This window comes from Mauremys reevesii, linkage group 18, assembly GCF_016161935.1.
Source record: "Mauremys reevesii isolate NIE-2019 linkage group 18, ASM1616193v1, whole genome shotgun sequence".
NCBI classification, from domain to species: domain Eukaryota; kingdom Metazoa; phylum Chordata; order Testudines; family Geoemydidae; genus Mauremys; species Mauremys reevesii.
The window spans coordinates 13,088,844-13,106,675 of record NC_052640.1 but is presented as its reverse complement, the minus strand read 5'-3'; the positions used below and the strand labels follow the sequence as shown (position 1 = coordinate 13,106,675).

General features: G+C 45.8%; 1 protein-coding gene across 4 annotated transcripts in view; it reads right to left on the bottom strand.

Moving 5' to 3' along the window:
* ULK1 (unc-51 like autophagy activating kinase 1) overlaps positions 1 to 15,954 on the bottom strand; it is a 129,141-nt gene extending 113,187 nt beyond the window's left edge. For all 4 annotated transcript variants that reach the window (XM_039505103.1, XM_039505105.1, XM_039505101.1 and 1 more), the window contains exon 1: positions 15,134 to 15,954. Coding sequence is in view for 2 of the 4 variants with exons in the window: in XM_039505101.1 (XP_039361035.1) it covers positions 15,134 to 15,214 (81 nt within the window). In the remaining 2 variants the exon portion in view is untranslated. The remainder of the gene's footprint in view (positions 1 to 15,133) is intronic.
* Positions 15,955 to 17,832: the final 1,878 nt, after the last annotated feature.

The following is a 17,832-nucleotide window of genomic DNA, read 5'->3' as shown; positions in this document are numbered from 1 at the left end:
GATACTATGGTGATGAGTGTGGTATAAAAACCTATGTAGAATAGAATAGAATAGAATAGAAGAGCAGTATAATTATGCCAGTAAATTTCCCCATGTAGACAAGCCCTTAGTCTCTCTGTGCTTCCGTTGCCCATCTCTAAAATGGAGAGAATAGCACTGCCCTACCTCAAGGGTGTGGTGAGGATAAATACAATAAGGCTTGTGAGACATTCAGATACAATGGTAATGGTGGCCAGATAAGCACCTAGCAGACAGTCCTGAACAGCCGTTGACATCAGTTGAGCACAAGAAGTTCAGTTGTAGCAAATTCCCCCCCCCCCCCCGCCCCCCAACACCAGGAACTTCAGGGTGGTAAGGAGGCTCCTTGCTCCCTTTCTTGCAGTACCCAGCCCCAATCTGGCCTTCCAGCTCCTTGCTTGAGTGCTCTTGTAGGTAACGTGACAATGGGCCACGTGCAAACACCGGATGCATGAGAGATCTCCCATGTAAAATATCGCAGACATTTCTGGTTAAGTGATCACAAAGGCTCGGTTCACAAACTGATGGCAAACTATTAGGGAGTTTCCATTCCAGGAAGCTGGGGGTGATGGTTGTTTGGGGAGGATATAGTTAAAACTATAACAGATTGGTGGGTAAAAGCGAAAATAACTTATTTCACAAGGTCTTTTTGGTTTTAAACGATAACATTCATCTGTAGTTCATCAGAATGGGATTCTCTGGTATAACTTCCTGCAGCTCTCATGGTTTATGTTAGAAAAATATTCTTATTAATAAGCTTAATATGTTTAAAAAATAATGGAGCATCTTTCATCCAATGAACTCCAATGACTTTACAGTCACCCATTAGATTTTAAGACCAGAAAGGACTAATCGGATCATATAGTCTGATCTCCTGCATAGCACAGGCCAGAGAGAATGTCATCCAGTAGTATCTAAATGAGCCCAATAACTCATGGTTAAATTAGAGCTTGTCTTTTAGAAAGACATCTAGTTTTGATTTAAACACTCCAAGTAATGGAGACGTTACAGCATCTCTGAAATTAAAATGAATTAGGACGACAGCCATTATTGTCTCCATTTTGCTGGTAGGTAAATTGAGACACACAGGTTAGACACACAAGATGGGTGGACCAACTTCTGCTGGGGTGAGAGATGAGCTTTCAGGCTTATGCAGAGCGCTTCTGCAGGTCTGGGTTAGGTCATTTGCCTCAGATCACACAGTAAGTCAAAGAAAGAGGTAGGAATAGAATCCAGGAGTCCTGCTTCCCATTCCTCATCTTTAACTGATGGACTTGCTCCTTCATTTAATGGAAAGGGGGTGGAAAGGGCAAGGGGTAGGGGTGTCCTAGCGTGCTGTGAAAAACCCCCTGGAGCTAGAGAGCCAGGAAAACTCTGCAAGGTTTGTTCGACGGAATAGATGGGCCCAAAGGGTTAAAGGTCACTCTCCAACGTTCCACAGTTTAAACAAGGTTTGGGGTTTAGTAAACAGACCTCAGCTTGCTTAGTACCACGGGAAACGCACCATTAAACATCCTTTTAATCTTTCATTAAAGATACAGAAAAGTGGCGGGGGTAGGGGAGGTTAAAGCATTTGAAATGGAAAGTATAAAGCAATGATTTTATTTTACCAACATCCCTTGCCCCCATTAGCTGGGGAGAGTTTTTAGAAAGAAACCTTCCCCCCACCCACCATTCTCTTACTAAAGATGGTCATAACCATCCTAGAAGTTAGCTGAGCTGGGCAGGAGCTGCTGTTGTTAACGTCCAATCCTGTTGCCTAGAAGACAGAACAAGACAAACGCTCACAAACAGGGAGAGAAAAGAACAGCAAAGACAGACCATGCAGCCCTAGCGTCTGTTTTTTTGGTGCGTCCTTCACTTGCAACCTGACTGCTGGGAAAAACAGGCACAGCACAGCATCTTATCAGCCACTCCGAGATTTGCCACACTTGTACCAGCATCGGGTTGTTTAGGGCATTGCATTTAGCTGGCTTTCTGGCTCACAGCAGTGTTGCAAAAGATACAGTCTTGGCCAGCTAAGCCAGACTTCTACTAGACAGAAGGAAAAAGGAGAGGGATAGGAAAGAGATGGGAAGGAAAAGGACACACGAAGAGGGTGGGGTGACAAAGTCTCCCATCCCAGGTGATGGTTTGGTAGTTGGGATTTAGCTGAAGCCAGTGGAAGTGACAAACTCCTGGGTCCCTCTCTTGGCAAGACATTTTTCAGATCAGGACAACAGAGGCCCAATGACATGAGGGTGGATCCCGGTATCCCAAAAGATGGCAGGGGGCAGCTATGATCATAAATCTTGCTCCTTTCCCTTCTTTTAGTCAGCCAGCAACATAGCCTCCTTCGTCACCAATAGTGCTCCCCAAGTTTCTTTTTTTAAGGACCCCAAAAGGAAGTAGCAGAATAGCCCATCCTCTTATTAGTTTGTCCAGTTGGGCTTAATTTCTGACACACTGATTTTGGGTCATAGATTGCTGGTCTCATGGTTTCTCTTGTTTATGAGACATGATTTTATACAGTCCTTGGGTTATATCAGAAGGCCTTTTGGTTTGGACTAATTTAGTCTTTTTGTCTTCCTTTTGCATGTTTCCGCATTAACATACAAATGGCCACGCTACATCAGACCCAGGTCCATCTGGCCCAGTATCCTGTCTTCCAACAGTGGCCAGTGCCAGACGCTTCAGAGGGAATGGACAAAACAGGGCAATTATTGAGTGATCCATCCCGTTGTCCAGTCTGCAAACTTCTATTCCCTTTCCCGCCATGGAGCTCACATTTAGGGTAAATTCATAGGCCCAAATATTACAACAGTGATCTTCTCCTCAGGAAGGATGGGGTCTTAGGACTAGTCTACACCGGCAATGTCAAAGTGCTTTAACGTGGCTGGTGTAATCACGGCAGAGAGCTCTAAAAACCTCCCTCCACGAGGGGCGTAGCTCCCAGCGCTGGCGCACTGTCTGACTTGCTGCGCACAGGGGGGTGTTTTTCACAGCCCCGAGTGAGAAAGTTGCAGCACTGTAAACTGCCAGTGCAGCCAAGCCCTTATAGGAGATATGCAGCAATCTCAGTGACATTGGAACATCCCTGTGGAGAGTTTATCTTTCTGTCCTACTCTTTTGGTCCCTCTCACTCCTGAGCTGTGCTCCCACTGGCCAGCCCCCCGCCCCCTCCCCACACACAGAGCCGTAACTAGCTATTTCTGCGCCCGAGGCAAGAATATAAAAGTGCACCCTCCCCCCTCCATATAATTTCATAGTAGTTACTTTGTTAAAAAAAAACATAAATAGCAAGAATAATAATGATAATAGATCATAAGAGCCGAGTACAAAATCAACTAATAAGGTGTGCATCATAGTGCATCATGAACTGGGGGGGTCGGGGCTCGCAGCCACGCATCCCTGTTGGGGTCGGAGCTCACAGCCCGGCGCAGCAGTCGAGGCTCTTAGCCCCGCAGCTCCACACAGGGGTCGGGGCTCACAACTTGCAGCTGCGCGCCGGGGTCGGGGCTCACTACCCCCCCCCCCATAACCGGGTTGTGCCCCCCAGTTTGAGAACCAATGCTTTATCATTACTGTAGGATGTATTCTAGTTATTTTCCATTTACATTGTACATTTGTCATGACGCAATGTGCATATTATAGGATTATAATTTTTCATAAAATAATAAGAATGAAAAAACTTAATTTGTCGTTTTCTGTGCCCCTCAGCTTTGTGCGCCCGAGGCAAGTGCCTCACTCGCCTCACCCTTGTTACGGCACTGCCCACACACACACACACACACACACACATGCACACACGCCTCCCTGGTCTCTAGACATGAAATGCCTAGCAGCATTCGTGTGTGCTGGTATTTGCCACTTCGCAAGGGTGCTAGAGGGCCAGAGAGTTCAGGTGCCCTGCTGTGCAATCCCTGCTTGCTTTTTCTCCACAACAGATGGATGCAAGTGGACAGTGCAGGAAACCAGGAATCGGGTTGGGAAAGTGTATGAGGAATGCTGAGCCTAGTCTGAATATTAGGCCAGATCCACACCTAAATGGACGTAACTACATCAGTTTACACCAGAAGAGGATCTGTTTGATGACCGCTATTGTGCTTAGTATCACATCTGACTTTAAATTGATTATGTCACAGTGATTACATGTATATTTCATACGTTATATTTCAAGGACAGATTTGATAATGCCATGATGGAAAAATCTACCTGTGCTGGTTAACATATATTGTTACATACTGGACAGAAATTTTATTCCTATGAAACTTACATGGAGTATGTCATTATACATGAGTAGGACAAATGTCCATTCAAAACACATGCTCATTTTTTCTTAGTCTCTCATGCACATAGCTCTTATCCATATAATTATATATGAATAAGAGAGAGGATGATTATATCTTTGCACATTTAACATATTTACTTTTTATTTAATTAATTCAGTCCTCACAGAGAATTACTCCATGTATATTTCATAGGAATAGAATATCTGTACGTTATATAACTTAATGTAGTGTACCCAGTACAGGTATATTTTTCCTTCCTGGCTCTAAATAAACCCAGACATTGGAAATATATTTATAATTGACATGAAACAATCAAAATGCAAATAATAAAATAATAATTTAAAGACAGATGTTACTAAAAATGATAGCTACAGCACACCCCCAGAAGTGGCAATCAAATTTAACAGTGTGATTGGGCCTGTAGAAGGGGTTTAATACTAACTAGTTAGGAAGAATGTGCATACAGAGACTTGAACAAATTGCACTGATTTATAATAATGGAAGTGTACATAGGAACTGCCATTCTGGGTCAGACCAATGGTCCATCTCGCCCTGTATCCTGTCTGTGACAGTGGCCAACGCCAGAGCTTCAGTGGGAGTGAACAGAACAGAGCAGTTTTGAGCGATCTATCCCTGTCTTTCCTGGCTTCTGGCAGTCAGAGGTTTCGGGTTGCCCCAAGCAGGGGGTTACATCCCTGACCATCTTGGCTAATGTTTCTGTGAATCAGAGTACACAGTTAAGTCATTATTTCCATACACAGCATAGCGTATATGGGAGAGTTGTCTGCTAGATTTTACATATTTTCTGTGACTTAGGGCCCATTGGCTTCAAAGGGGCTTGGATCAGGCCCTAACTGCATCTACTTTATGGGAAAGGAATTTCAATACGTTATGTAGCACAATATAATTTAGTCATCCCAGGTACATATGCCTCCATGACACAAAATGCACCCATGCTTTCTACATCACACTGGAAACATATCAGCCTCTCTTGAGTAACCAGCACGACATCATCCATTTGCAGGTAAGTCTATTACTACGCACTGTAGTGGTTGTTAATTATTTAGAATTCTCGCCAAGACTCATAAGGTTCTGCGCAATATTCGGTGGTTGGTCTTCCAACCCCTCACATTTCTCCAGCAGGTCCCTGCCAGTTCTTTTGGCCTCAGGCTTTGCCTGCACTCAACTTCTTTTGCTTACATTTCCCACCCCCATTGGTGGTAGCAAATTTAGATAAGAGACAACATGATGGTTAAAATGCCAGTTGTACACTAGAGCTCCCACTGGTGGAGCAACGAGAGAGAATTTTAGGTGAATAAAGCTAATGTAGACACACGCTCAAAGTCCACAACGTGCAACAGTTAAAACCAACGTAATACTTATTTTGAATCTGTGCAAAGTCAAGGGCTGGGATTATTTTGCATACTTATAACGCACCTGGTTAATATTTACTATTATCCATGATACCGAGGCCTCTTTGATGTTTAGACACTAACATTATTAAAGCATAATGCGGCTTATCAGGCAGCTCATTGTAATGGGTTTGCTTTGTACACGCGGTTTTCCAGAACGTTTCTAACTACTCCTCGAGCTGATTGCAAGAGCTGTTACTGACCGGCTCTTTTTAAAGAGACTTAATAAAGCTAACCGGTGTAATAATGGATTTGCTTTAACCTTAAGATTTATTTATTTATTTGTAAAGAAATGATTGGGCTTGTGAAGGACTCTAGCTTGTCTGTGACACATTCTCCGTACTGTGAAAGCTTCCTACCCTCACCGCCATGTCTTGCCCTGGAGGGATCGTTGCTAAACTTATACGAGTCTTCGTGTGTATTCATCGGTTGCCTTCTCAGCCACAACAGCCAATCTGCAGCTCAGAAGTGAACACCTGTCCACTCAGAGCTGGACTGAGCTCTTCCAAATGGCCACCAGCCAGTAACTCCTTTCAGTCACTACTGACCTAGGCTGAGCATGAATAGTGACCGAGAGTGGACAAAGCCACCAACAATTCCCACAGCCATCTGGTTCTTCTCATGAAGCAACACCCGGTCCTACTGTTCTCCTGTGCAAGTTATTGTTGCCTCTTGGTAAGGAAACTTCCCAAGTCCAAATTTTCAGCATTTCTTAGGGATTAGAGCTGGTCAGGAATTTTTCACCAAAACAGGTTTTTTTTGACTATGTTGTTTTTGTTGAAATCTAGGTGTTTCCAAAATGTCCATTCGGATAAAATGTCTTTGTGAAAAAAGTGACTATTTGAAAGGATTTTTTTGTAATATAAAAACTTTTTAAAAAGTAAAAAGGAAAGGTGAAAATCAGCCTGAAATGTTTCAATTATATTCCCCCCCCCCCCAAACACTTCATTTTGCAGGAAATTCCTAAATTGCCTGGCTTTGTTCTGTTTCAGGATCTCTTATTATTGTAAATCACAGAAATTCCCACAAAATGGCAAATCCCATTCCTGCCCAGCCCTGCTTTGGATTCTTCCATTGGAAAGAGGGTTTGCTCTCTACCATCCCTATGGAACTGGGCAGAGTTTACAGATCTTCAACCCATGGATTCCTGGTAGAGCTGCTGTTGTCTTGACTCCTTGCTCCCCTAGTTCCTCTCTGTCTAGCACCCCATCATCCTGGCTTTTGCAGTAGCCATGTTGCCAGGAGCTCCCAGGAGCCATTTCCTCCCCAGGGCTAACCGTGCAGGGGAAAAGACAACAAGTTAATGCTGACAGAAGGCCAGGAGTGTTATGGGGATTCAGCAGCTCCTTTTCTGCTGACCACCTGGCCTCACTCCCAGACCTTTCATCCTCTGAAGGGGCTCTCTCCTCAAGAAGGGGAAATGGTTCCCTGTTCCCAAGCTGGATGCTCCAAGGCCCAGTCATCACCTCTCATCACTGAGGGGATGAGATGACTCGCCATTACTGGTATTTACTTGGGAGCATTTTTTTGTTTGTTTTCTTTTCAAGGAAAAGCAAGTCCCTCCTCACGTATGAAATACCTGGGCCAGAGCCCACTCTCAGTGACAGTGGCGTGACAGAGCAGAATCTGTGCCTCCAGGACGGTGGGCTGCTTTAGCTATGGCTATAGAGAAACAATACATACTGTTAGGTGCCCTATTAATGACTGCACTATCTAATTGCCCAGGGTCCATTTTAATTGATGAGACAGCAGAATACCAGACAGCTGCCTAACTTACATCACAGAGCTGCTCTCTTACGTAAACGGTGTGAAAATCTCAGCTGTGCAGGAACTACAACAAGCTCTGTCCGTGTGCTCCTGAATGTTGCCAGATCTAACAGGCTATCGTTACTAGGGAATGCCATGAAAATCGGAATCACTGCCCAGGCTGCTGTTGTACGTGTCCTGCTATATTAAAAACAAGTTCAAGCGATTTATGTGACATGGCTAGGGTATGGGGGCAGTCAAACCCCTGGGTTCTATGCCTGGCCCTGTTATTGACTCACTGGCTGTCCTGGGGCAAATCATTTAGGGCTAGATTTTGAGCCCTGTGACTCTCAGGAGTCACCCCCTTGATTTCAGTGGGGCTACTCATGCATGTAACTTCTCACCAATGTGAGTAAGGCATTCACAATCTAACCTTCCACCCCGCTGTGCTGCCATTTACTGGGATGTAAAGTGAGGAGAACTGCTACCGTTACATAGTGATTTGAAGTGTAATTCATTCATGTCAAGCACTAAAGCCGAAATTTTCAAAGGACTCTCAGAGAGGTAGCTGCCCAAAGTCCATGGAACTTGGCACCGTCCCATTTAAGCACCGAGGCGGTATTTTCGAAGGGCGCGGTCAATTGAAACCCAGAGTAGTAGTCTCTTTGTTTCCTTATAGCAGAAATATTTTCATCCAGGCTGACAACTTGTATTCCACGTTAGCCTGATGCAAATCACAGCAGTGAGCTGGAGGCTGCAGGAGGGAGATGCAGCTACACATTAAGCACAGCACAGAAGCCCTGCTACGATTAAACCCAAGAAGCTCCGATGTTGTTTTATGATAGTTTAAAACTAAATGAATGTTGACGTCTTTGATCAGTGTTTTCTAACAATCCTGTTTTCCCCCAATTAAAATCTAACTTAATTCTAGGCTATCTGCCTTAGAGGGACTGTGAAATGAAAACCAACAGACTTTGTTTAAGCTCTTCGTTTATTGCCTGAATGGAAAGAGAATATGAAACTCCGCTTTCTTGCTGGCAGGGTTTCGGTGGTGTACATGTGAGTGCTTTGTGTTTGTTTTCATTAGAGCTGGAGGATTGATAGGATCCTATTGATTAGAGCCAGGGCTGGTTGCTGGGTTCAGTGACTAGTCCCAGATGCTCATCAGTGCATGGATGAAGGATGGCCATTTATCACAGAGAATGGCACAAAGGAGGAAAACTCTAGCCAATCAAATTCCCAGCTCAGGGGGGGGGTTTGCTGCCTTGAAAACAACTAAAAACAAGCCCCTGCAATAATTCAGGGGTCACTGCCATCCCATCCAGCTGAAAGCCACTTTTGCAATTAGCCATAAGCCGGTGAGTCACGTCTAATTTGCATTAAACAAACTCTAGGTGGGGACGTATCGTTATCCCCATTTTACACACAGGGAAATTGAGGCACGTAGAGGTGAAGTAACTTGCCTATGGCCACACAGTGAGTCAGTGGCAGAGCCAAGAATAGTAGCAGGAGTTGTGACTCCCCATCCCTTGTGCTAATCATTAGGCAGCACTCACCTTGCATGGGATGAAGGACTGTGTATGACATCACCTAATGTAATGACTTGCATGGTCAGAATGCATCCTGTGTGAAGTGGCTAGAGTATGTGGCAGGCAGCTTGACCAGACACTACAACTGCCTTCCCTGACTGATTGCTCTGGCATGAATAAATGAGCTGAAGTCTTTGCCCTCCTGGTCTTACTCCAGGAATGTCCAGGCTTACCACCATTCGGACATCAGAGACTCCTTTCGTGTAATTCAGATGACATGGGCCAGCCAGGGGGTGTTTTATTGCAGTATAGACATACCCATTATCATCAAACAGTTACATTAGGGTGACCCCTAAAGGCTGCAGTCAGCACTGGGACTCCACTGTGTCAGGCACTGTACAAACACAAGGAGGAGACAATCCTTGTCCACAAAGCACAATGCAAGATCTGGCCTTTCCCACCACCCAGGAATTAAGATAACATCATAAGACCTGATCTCATGTTATTTGGGTCCCATTAGTGGCGCCCTGTGGCAACAAAAAAAGCCCATGAAAAATCTGACTGGCTTGCAGGACATCCAAGGGTAAATGTCTGGCTTCTTCACAAGCTGGTAAGCCCCACCGCAGGGAAGGATTAAAAGGAAATCCCATGGGTTAAGATTCACAGTTGCCTCTCCCCTACATAGGTTTTTCCCCATGTACATTAGGCGAGAATGGGCCTCAGCTGGGGAACTTCAGTGCATGTCGTTTTCTCTCTCAGCCAGCTGCCACTCTGCTCTTCCGTTTGTGTCGCTGAATTTAGCTGCTGATGAAAAGGAGATGCTGTTCCCCTATTTCACTTCTGAGCCCTTAATTACTTTTTACTCCAGACATAACAAGAGCATCCTGAACTAATCAGATTTACGTAAATTGCGATTTACATTAATTACAAGGTTACAAAGTCAGGCTCTAATCCTTTATCTTACAATTCATGCTGCTCCAGGGTGCACTGCTTCATTGACTGGTGAACTTTGGGTCTTGCTTGGCTACTTGTTAAAAAAAAGTAAAATAAAATTCTGTGCTTCAGATTATTAGTTAAATAAATGCTGCTTGGAAGGAAAGAAAAACTATTCAACAGCACATCGATGCCAGTCCAACTCACTGCCTTTACTTAGATGCCACATGCTCATTGAGTTTTCTTTGAGGTGGAGTCTAATATGTGTAATTTATTTCCTTAATAAATTCTACTACCTTGGCCCTCTATAGCATTTTTCATCCAATGATCTCAAAGCACTTGGTCGATCATTATCCCACTGGAATCAATTGCAACAATCCCTTATCTTCAGTAGAAGCAGAACCTAGCTTCAATGCCATACAGCTAGAGAGGAGGCCAAACCTGAGCACTGGACTGGAACTCTCTCTTTCCCCTACAAGTTGGGTTTAGGATCCAGGTTTAGATCCTAGCTCTGGGATAAGGTCACCTTTGCTCACAATGAGAAGGGGGGCTCATTTCACCCTCACCAGGTACTTAACACTACCCATCAATATGGCAGAACAGTTAAAGCCGGAAAGTAACCAATACAGAATCCAGCTGAACCTGCAGGGGGATTCCTGTTAGCAGAATGTAATGACCTGATTGGGAATTTTGTCAGGACACTGGGTCTAACACACTTATTCCCTGTGGTGAAAACGTCCGTTCTCTGCTAAGCGGCAAAGACAGCAGGATGTGCGATTCTACCCCATGGCGACGTGTATCGTATCAAACTCTAGACGGATGCGATAGCTAAATAAGATGGACATTCTACTGTACTGGAGCTTCTTCTGGTGGGGACAAGGACAGCAACCAAAGCTGCCAGGTTTCCTTTATCTTCGCAAGTCAGTTGATTTGATTTCAACGTTTCAGTTGCTCCAGGCATTTTGTGGAGCAGTACTTCACAGCCACCCCATGGGCAGGCGTAATAAATTGGGTTCAAATGAGGTTCTTTGGGAAGCCAGATAAGAAAAATGACATCAGCCCTTTCTCTGCACTGTCAATATCAAGCTCACACCCACACAAGCTTAACCTTACATACCTGCATGGTACGGCGTCACTCTAGCCTAATCTAAACAAGCTTTGAGACAGAGTTCACATACACATTTGTCACAAGGACAAGTGGACAAACACCTGACTATACGTTTCCATGACATTTATACGGAAATATTTGTTTGACTGTCCTTAGTGGCTCTGGAAACGAGGCAGGCATAGGAGTTATATAAAAACTCAACATTCTTGCAAAGCTTGACATGGGAGCAGCAAGCTACTTGTCTCCCATAATCAGTTTGCAATCATGACAAATGGTGCTATTTCTTAGAACCTCGTAAGGTGGCATCTTCACAAATTTGTCAGGGCAGTTCAGCTTGCCGAACCTGCCAAGGCATGAATCACCAATGGATTAGGAGCACTGAACATCTTCTGGCAGAAACTTGTGAAGGCAATCCCCACCCAAGAGTCATTCTTCAGATTCTCCTGGAAGGAGATACGTTATGCTTGGATGGCCTCATATGGGAGCAGTAAACACGTCAGTCAGTGCAGCGACAATCGCTTCATTTTGTCCAGACCAAAGTGGCTGGCAGAATGACGCAGTGGTGTGCTTATGGGAAGTATAGAAGCCTGTGGTGACTCCTGGCTGGACCGCGTATGGGATACTCAGCCTGGACTTTGCAATTGATGGAAAAGGTTCCCTTCTGCTGCCAGGGAAAACCAGCTCATGCCAGTGACCGATCAGCTGACCAGAGACTCTGCTGGCACTCGCCTTTGTGGAAACAAAGTTTTGAAAGAGACCATGCCGCTCACGCCCGGGAAGTTGACAGATGAGCCATATTTCAAACCTGGCAATGACAGACGGTAAGGGTATGCAGCATGACAACGTTTTTCCATTACATCACCGCTACCTTCCTCGACCCAAGGGTTAAGAATAACATGCCAGCCTTGGTGCCTCATGCTGCTAGAATGAAAATATTTCGAGGCAGGCTTCCTAGAGCAGCTACAAGCCTGCGTCGGTGTGGAGTGGGGGAAGGAAATGGGGAGCTGCTAGAAAGAAAGTCTAGTGGCTGATATTGTTTCCTGGAGTCAGAGTGGCCACTGGGGACCAAACATCAGCCATATGTTTCAGTGATTGGTGTTTACATTTCAGTATATGATGCATATTAGCCTTGCAAAACTCCACTCACCTGGGGCATGGCGTCCCCTCCCTTCCCCCATGTGATAGCCAAGTAAAATCTTATGTGTTTCTCCTGGCATAGGCAGGGGTGTAGATTTTACGTTTTTTTCAATGATTTTCCAGTGCTGTGGTGGACAAATGAAAGGTATTCCTCACGGCCCTCTCCTCAGCGGCCAGTGCTTGGAGTGAGAGATCACAGGACCCAGCATGCCGGGGGCACATATGGGCTTCCAAACATCTAGGCCAGGATTTTCATAAAGGAATCTAAGTGCCCAGATTTCATGACGATTAGGGCCCCCGCCTCCCTTGAAAGCCCAGTGCTTTGCCTTCACGTGCTGTGTGAGGAAGTGGGGATTTTCTGTAATATTTTTATGAAGCCTACGCGTGCCTCAGTTTCCCTCTGTACTTTGCATTGCTTCCCAGTGCTAACCGGTTTATTGGAGCAGAGCAAGGACATGAGGTGGGCGTGTCATGTAGCGGTGTGGGGTGGAATGAATGGGTCATTAAAGGACTGGCTAAAACCGACCCCATGTCAATGACAGGAACCCCAACAGCCAAGCCGCTCACACCTAGCAACCAACAAACCAGGAGGAGGAGGTTTTGCCTCACCTCTTGGTGCGGGAGGGAAGCAAAAGCCCCGGCCTGAGAACAAAGGGGAGAGGTGTCAGGTGGCTGGGCTAAGGGCTTCCCTTTGGAGAGAGTTGGGGCTCTCACCTTGGCCTGACAAAGACAGAGGGAGGGGGCCAGGAATGGAGCCCGGAGCAGCTTGGCTGGGTGGAACAGTGGCATGGCCAGAACAGATTGTATCGTAACCTTTAGTTCTCTGTGCTAACCAAAGGACTTCCCGCTGCTGTGTGCCAGTTGACTAATAAACCCTACTCTGTTTGGAAAAAGGCTGCCTGAAGTCACTGCAAATACTGGCTGAGATGCACTGGTCCCTGAAGAGCATACACGGCTCTGACTGGGAGTCTCTTAGCTGGACTCACTGGGCAGAGCTCAAGGTGTGAAACTGGAGCCCAGAGGCTCAGTCTTGGAGGTATTGAGGCTGCGTGACAGACCCTTACGGAATAGTAGGACCCCTGGTGGGTCTGACAGACTGAAGGGGTTCCTCCAAGTTTAAAAGCTGGGGCATAGCACAGGTCCTATGGATTTGTGACCCCAGTGCGCCTTTTATCCCCTACAGAAACATTAAAGCATACAGCACCCACTATGGGTTGGCAAGTTTTACCCAACCCATTTTACAGACAAGCACACTGAGGTTAAAGAGAAGTTAAGTGACAGGAGAGAGGCCACGGAGCAAGTCAGTGGTAAAATTAGGAATGGAACACAGGTGTCCCGACTCCCAGGCCTGTGCTCTAACCGCAGGCCAATACTTATTCTCTGGCTACCACCCCCACTATAAGACAGGGAGGTACAAAGGGTGGGAGGTTGTCCTCTGGAACACTGGTGCCTTGAGAGAAAAAGCCAGCTGCGTTGTGTAGCACTGCTGCCAAACATTTATGTTCTTCCAAGCACATTTTCAGTGCAGCTGAGCACTGTGCCATTGACCAGCAAACATTAGAACAGGGGCCGTAACGTATCATCATGTAAGTGCCTGTGAGTGGTTTATGGCGAGTGAAATGAGTTTGGTGCCTCAGGGCAAGTCCTGATGGGCAAGTGTCCACATCAGGAAAACCCAGTGCTACAACCAGCATAGAGTGATATTTCCTGCTAGAAGACCCAAGAGAGAGAGAATCATGAAGCCTGAACTTCCTTTTCATTCTTCCAGATCAGGGTGAGGACATATCTTAGCCGAGGGGAACAAGCACTGTCACTGCCTGAATTGTAGCTTGGTGATAACGCTGCCCTTCCTCCCTGTGAATGAAAGCACAGTACGGCCACCACCCCTTTGAGGTGTTTGTTACTTTTCTGCTCTTTAGCTGAAATTCATCATGAAACTTTCCCTTTTTACTCATTTCTGCATGGATCATGCATGAAAACAACTTGCCAAAACTTTGTTTCCCTTCCAAAAATCACTTGTTTTGAATTGGGCATAAATGATTTTCAGGCTTTTGTTGCATCAAAGCGAGAGAGACCTTTTCATTTCCAACTTCCCCGGACACACCTATTTTCTGCAGCTCATGCCATGTTTGCTTTGGCATATGCAAAGTGGAGAGGGCTTTCCCCGGAGTCTGCATTTCATCAGATAAAGGCTGCTCACAGGTTACCACACATTGTGCAGCATGTACCCCTGAACCCTGATGCAACTCTGGGCAAAGTTTGCAAACTCTTTTTTCCCTCTCTACAGCAAAGCTGTCTCATCGTGCGGCACTTTGCTCTTGCTGAACCCACGTTACCCAGTTATTTCTAAGAGGCTGAGCCTTGTTTTTGCAGGGGCGAGCACAAGTCCTGATAAAACTAGCTAATAATTCATACATTGTTGAGAAAGGGACACGATCAAGATTAAAAATGCTGTGCTGCTATTGTTCAGCACTGAGGCCAGGCAAAATGTTTGCAATGAACCTAATGCCTAGGCTGGGAGGGGGAGTCATTGTTTACATGGAGAAGGGCACACTGGAAGGGGCACCCCCCATGGACCACACGGGGCCACGAGTGGGCACGATCTGTGAGTCTGTGACACCTCCCTCTCTGGGTATAACAGATGCATGTCCTCGCTTCTCTCAGGGAGGTACCTTCAGGGCAAAGTCATTGTTTACAGTGGGTTGGGGGTCTGAAAACCAGAAATAAGGGATTTGGGGCTCAGCTCTATTAATAGTTTTATGGTAACACCTGGTGGTGCTAGGCACTTAACAAAAACATTGCCCTGGGCACCCCACAAACAAAGAGACACCCCAAAGAGTGTAGCCTACTCTAAGCGAACCCTGATGAGAGCCCAAAGCTCGGCCTAGGTTCACCAATAGGATCGTCCAGCTTCCACTCCCTCTCCCGCCTTTCCCAAGAGAGACTTCCCTTCCCCCATACACCACCTCACCCCCTTACCTTTGATGTCTTCCGAGCGGCTGGGTGTCTCCCCATGCTTCTATTCCAGTCCCTCCTTGAGAGACAGCAGCTCCTCCCCATCCTAGGAGCTTCAGGGAGTCACCTGGGAGCTGCCTAGGAGACCCTCTCCCCTTGTCAAGCTTACAAGGAATCTTCTAGGAGGGGAAAAACCTCCCGCACCCTTCTGCCACCCTCAGTCAGGAGGTCTCCTGCTCCTAATAGCAGCACTGGGCCTGGAAGCTGGCTTATAGGCTCCTCTGTAGGGAGAGTACAGGCCCCTGGGGTACTGCTCCCTTCCTGAGAACTTTAAAGAGGAAGGAGGGTTCCGGGGCAGCTGTGAGAACAGAGGGTGGCGGCCCAAGCAAGTTGTGACCTCAACAGGGCAGGGTGGTCTGCAAAGCTGGGCAAGAGCTTTTCAGCACAACAAAAATCCATGAAAACCCCAATGGACTGAAGTCCTGAGACAAAAACCTGCTGGCTCTGGTATGTGGCATCCCACACTGGGTTGCATTGGCACCTCTGACTAGAGAGCTGGGAGCAATTTAACTGCCTAACTCATTTCTAGCCTTGATGTTGTTTGCTTAAATGGCTGCATTTCATTCAGCACAGCCAATGACAAAGACTGGCTGCCTCTACCATTAACAAGGGCTATTATGCCAAGCCACTTTCACCTTCCAGCTCTCAGCTAAAGTCCAGGGCAGTTGCTAGTTGGACTCAGAACCATGCAAGGGAACTTTCTCTTAAACTAGATGACAAAAAAAAATGGTTTTCACTGAAATAAAAGTTCTTAAAACACATTGCCATGATAACTAGCCCTTCCCCCAGCTCTCTGGAGCAGAGACCAGTAGTTACTGCCCTCTGGGAAGGGTGGGTCATTAGCCTTTTGTACCACTGAGCTATGTCACATGACTTGAACCGGCAAATTAAAAAAAAACAAGTCTCATCCCAGCTCTCTGGGTCCAATTACATCCATTGGCTCCTCAATGTTAGACGCTAGCTGAGCTGACAAATAAGCAAATAAGAGATGAAAGCTTTTGAGCAGCTCTTGTATTAAACGAGAGTGTGGTGGGCTGAAGTTTTGAAAACTGCTTAAAGGATTAGGACTCTCAGCTTCCATCCAAAATGAATGGGCATTGGCTAAATAACGCTGTCTCCTAGAACACTTGGGAACACGCGACAGCGACACTAAATTAACTCCCCAAAATGGTATATTTCCAACATCACAAAGCTCCAGGCTGTGACCCAGCTAATTGCTAAGGGGACAAATACATTATACAGTAGGTTTCTCTGGGTTTTTTTAATAGTAAAAAATCATTTTGACATGATAGTGAAAAATAAATATTATTCCATGATTCTAATTGGTAGGTTTCATTTGCAGAGATCAACCCGGTGTCCCAGGCAATAGAGCACCTGATGAACAATTTGGGGAAGAATTAGAACTTATGAATACTTTCTCCATCTTCCAGTGTTAAATTCTTGCTAAAAAGCCTTATGAAATCCTCAAAAACAAGGAGTCCAGTGGCACCTTAAAGACTAACAGATTTATTTGGGCATAAGCTTTCGTGGGTAAAAAACCTCACTTCTTCACTCCCTCCTGCAAACAAACACATTTCTTTGGTTCACTGCATTCAGACCCAGAGCCGCAAAGTTATTTAGATGCCTAACTCCTTAAGCACCTAAGTACCTTTGAGGCTCTGTGTAGTCCAACTCCTTACTTCTATATTGTTAAAAGACTTTTTCTTCCCACAGAGTAACTGCAGTCATTAACTGCATAATGCTGTCTCTGCTGCCCCCATGTGGCATTACAGGAAATAGTCAGAATTCCTGGGCATCGGATGCCAGGTGTGTTCCCGCATCAAACTGTGATAAACGTGCAATTATTCTCAAAACTGCCACATGTAATTATCCCATTCTCAGCTAGTGGCAGATGGCTCATTAAGGCTCCAGTGCACTTTTGTGAATGGCATGAATTTTTTTAACATGCATTTTAAATCAAGAGACGTATTTGCCATTTGAAAAAGATGCCATTAAATGGGAGAACGTATTGACTGGCGATGGTCAGGGCACTGGGTTTGGACTCAGGAGACCTAGGCTCTACTCCCAGCTGTGACACTGGCCTGCTGGGTGACTTAGGGCAAATCAACATTGCCTCAGTTTCCCTAGCTCTAAAATGAAGCTACTAATATTTGTGTGAAATACATGGCTATCTACAAATAGAAAGTCCTAGATAGGAGCATGGCATTGTACTATTTACCTGCCAGCAAATCCTGCATGTGGGGATTTCACCCAGTCCTTCCTCCACATGCAAGTCCCTCTATAAGGTTCACTTCTTCCACAAGGCTCACAAGAAGTGAATCTAACAAAGAACTGAAATAAAAAGGAGAAAACTCTCTGAGTTATTCCTTCTTCCGGCCCTGGCCACCCGCCATTGCCTCGGCTTTGTTCTGGACAGGCTCTGGCTTCGTTTTGTGACTTGTAATGCACCGAGCACTTTTGCACAGAAATAATAACGGTGCCGCATCCAACTCCAAAGGGCAGCTTTGGCCCGCTCAGTCACGACCCCCTAAAGGCGTCTTGCGTCTGTCAAGGGGCGTCGCTTTAAGGGGATCCAGTCCATCTGACGTGAAGGGCCCCCATCGTTTAATGACCAAATGTTTGTTTTAAAGCAGTGGTTCTCAAACTTTTGTACTGGTGACCCC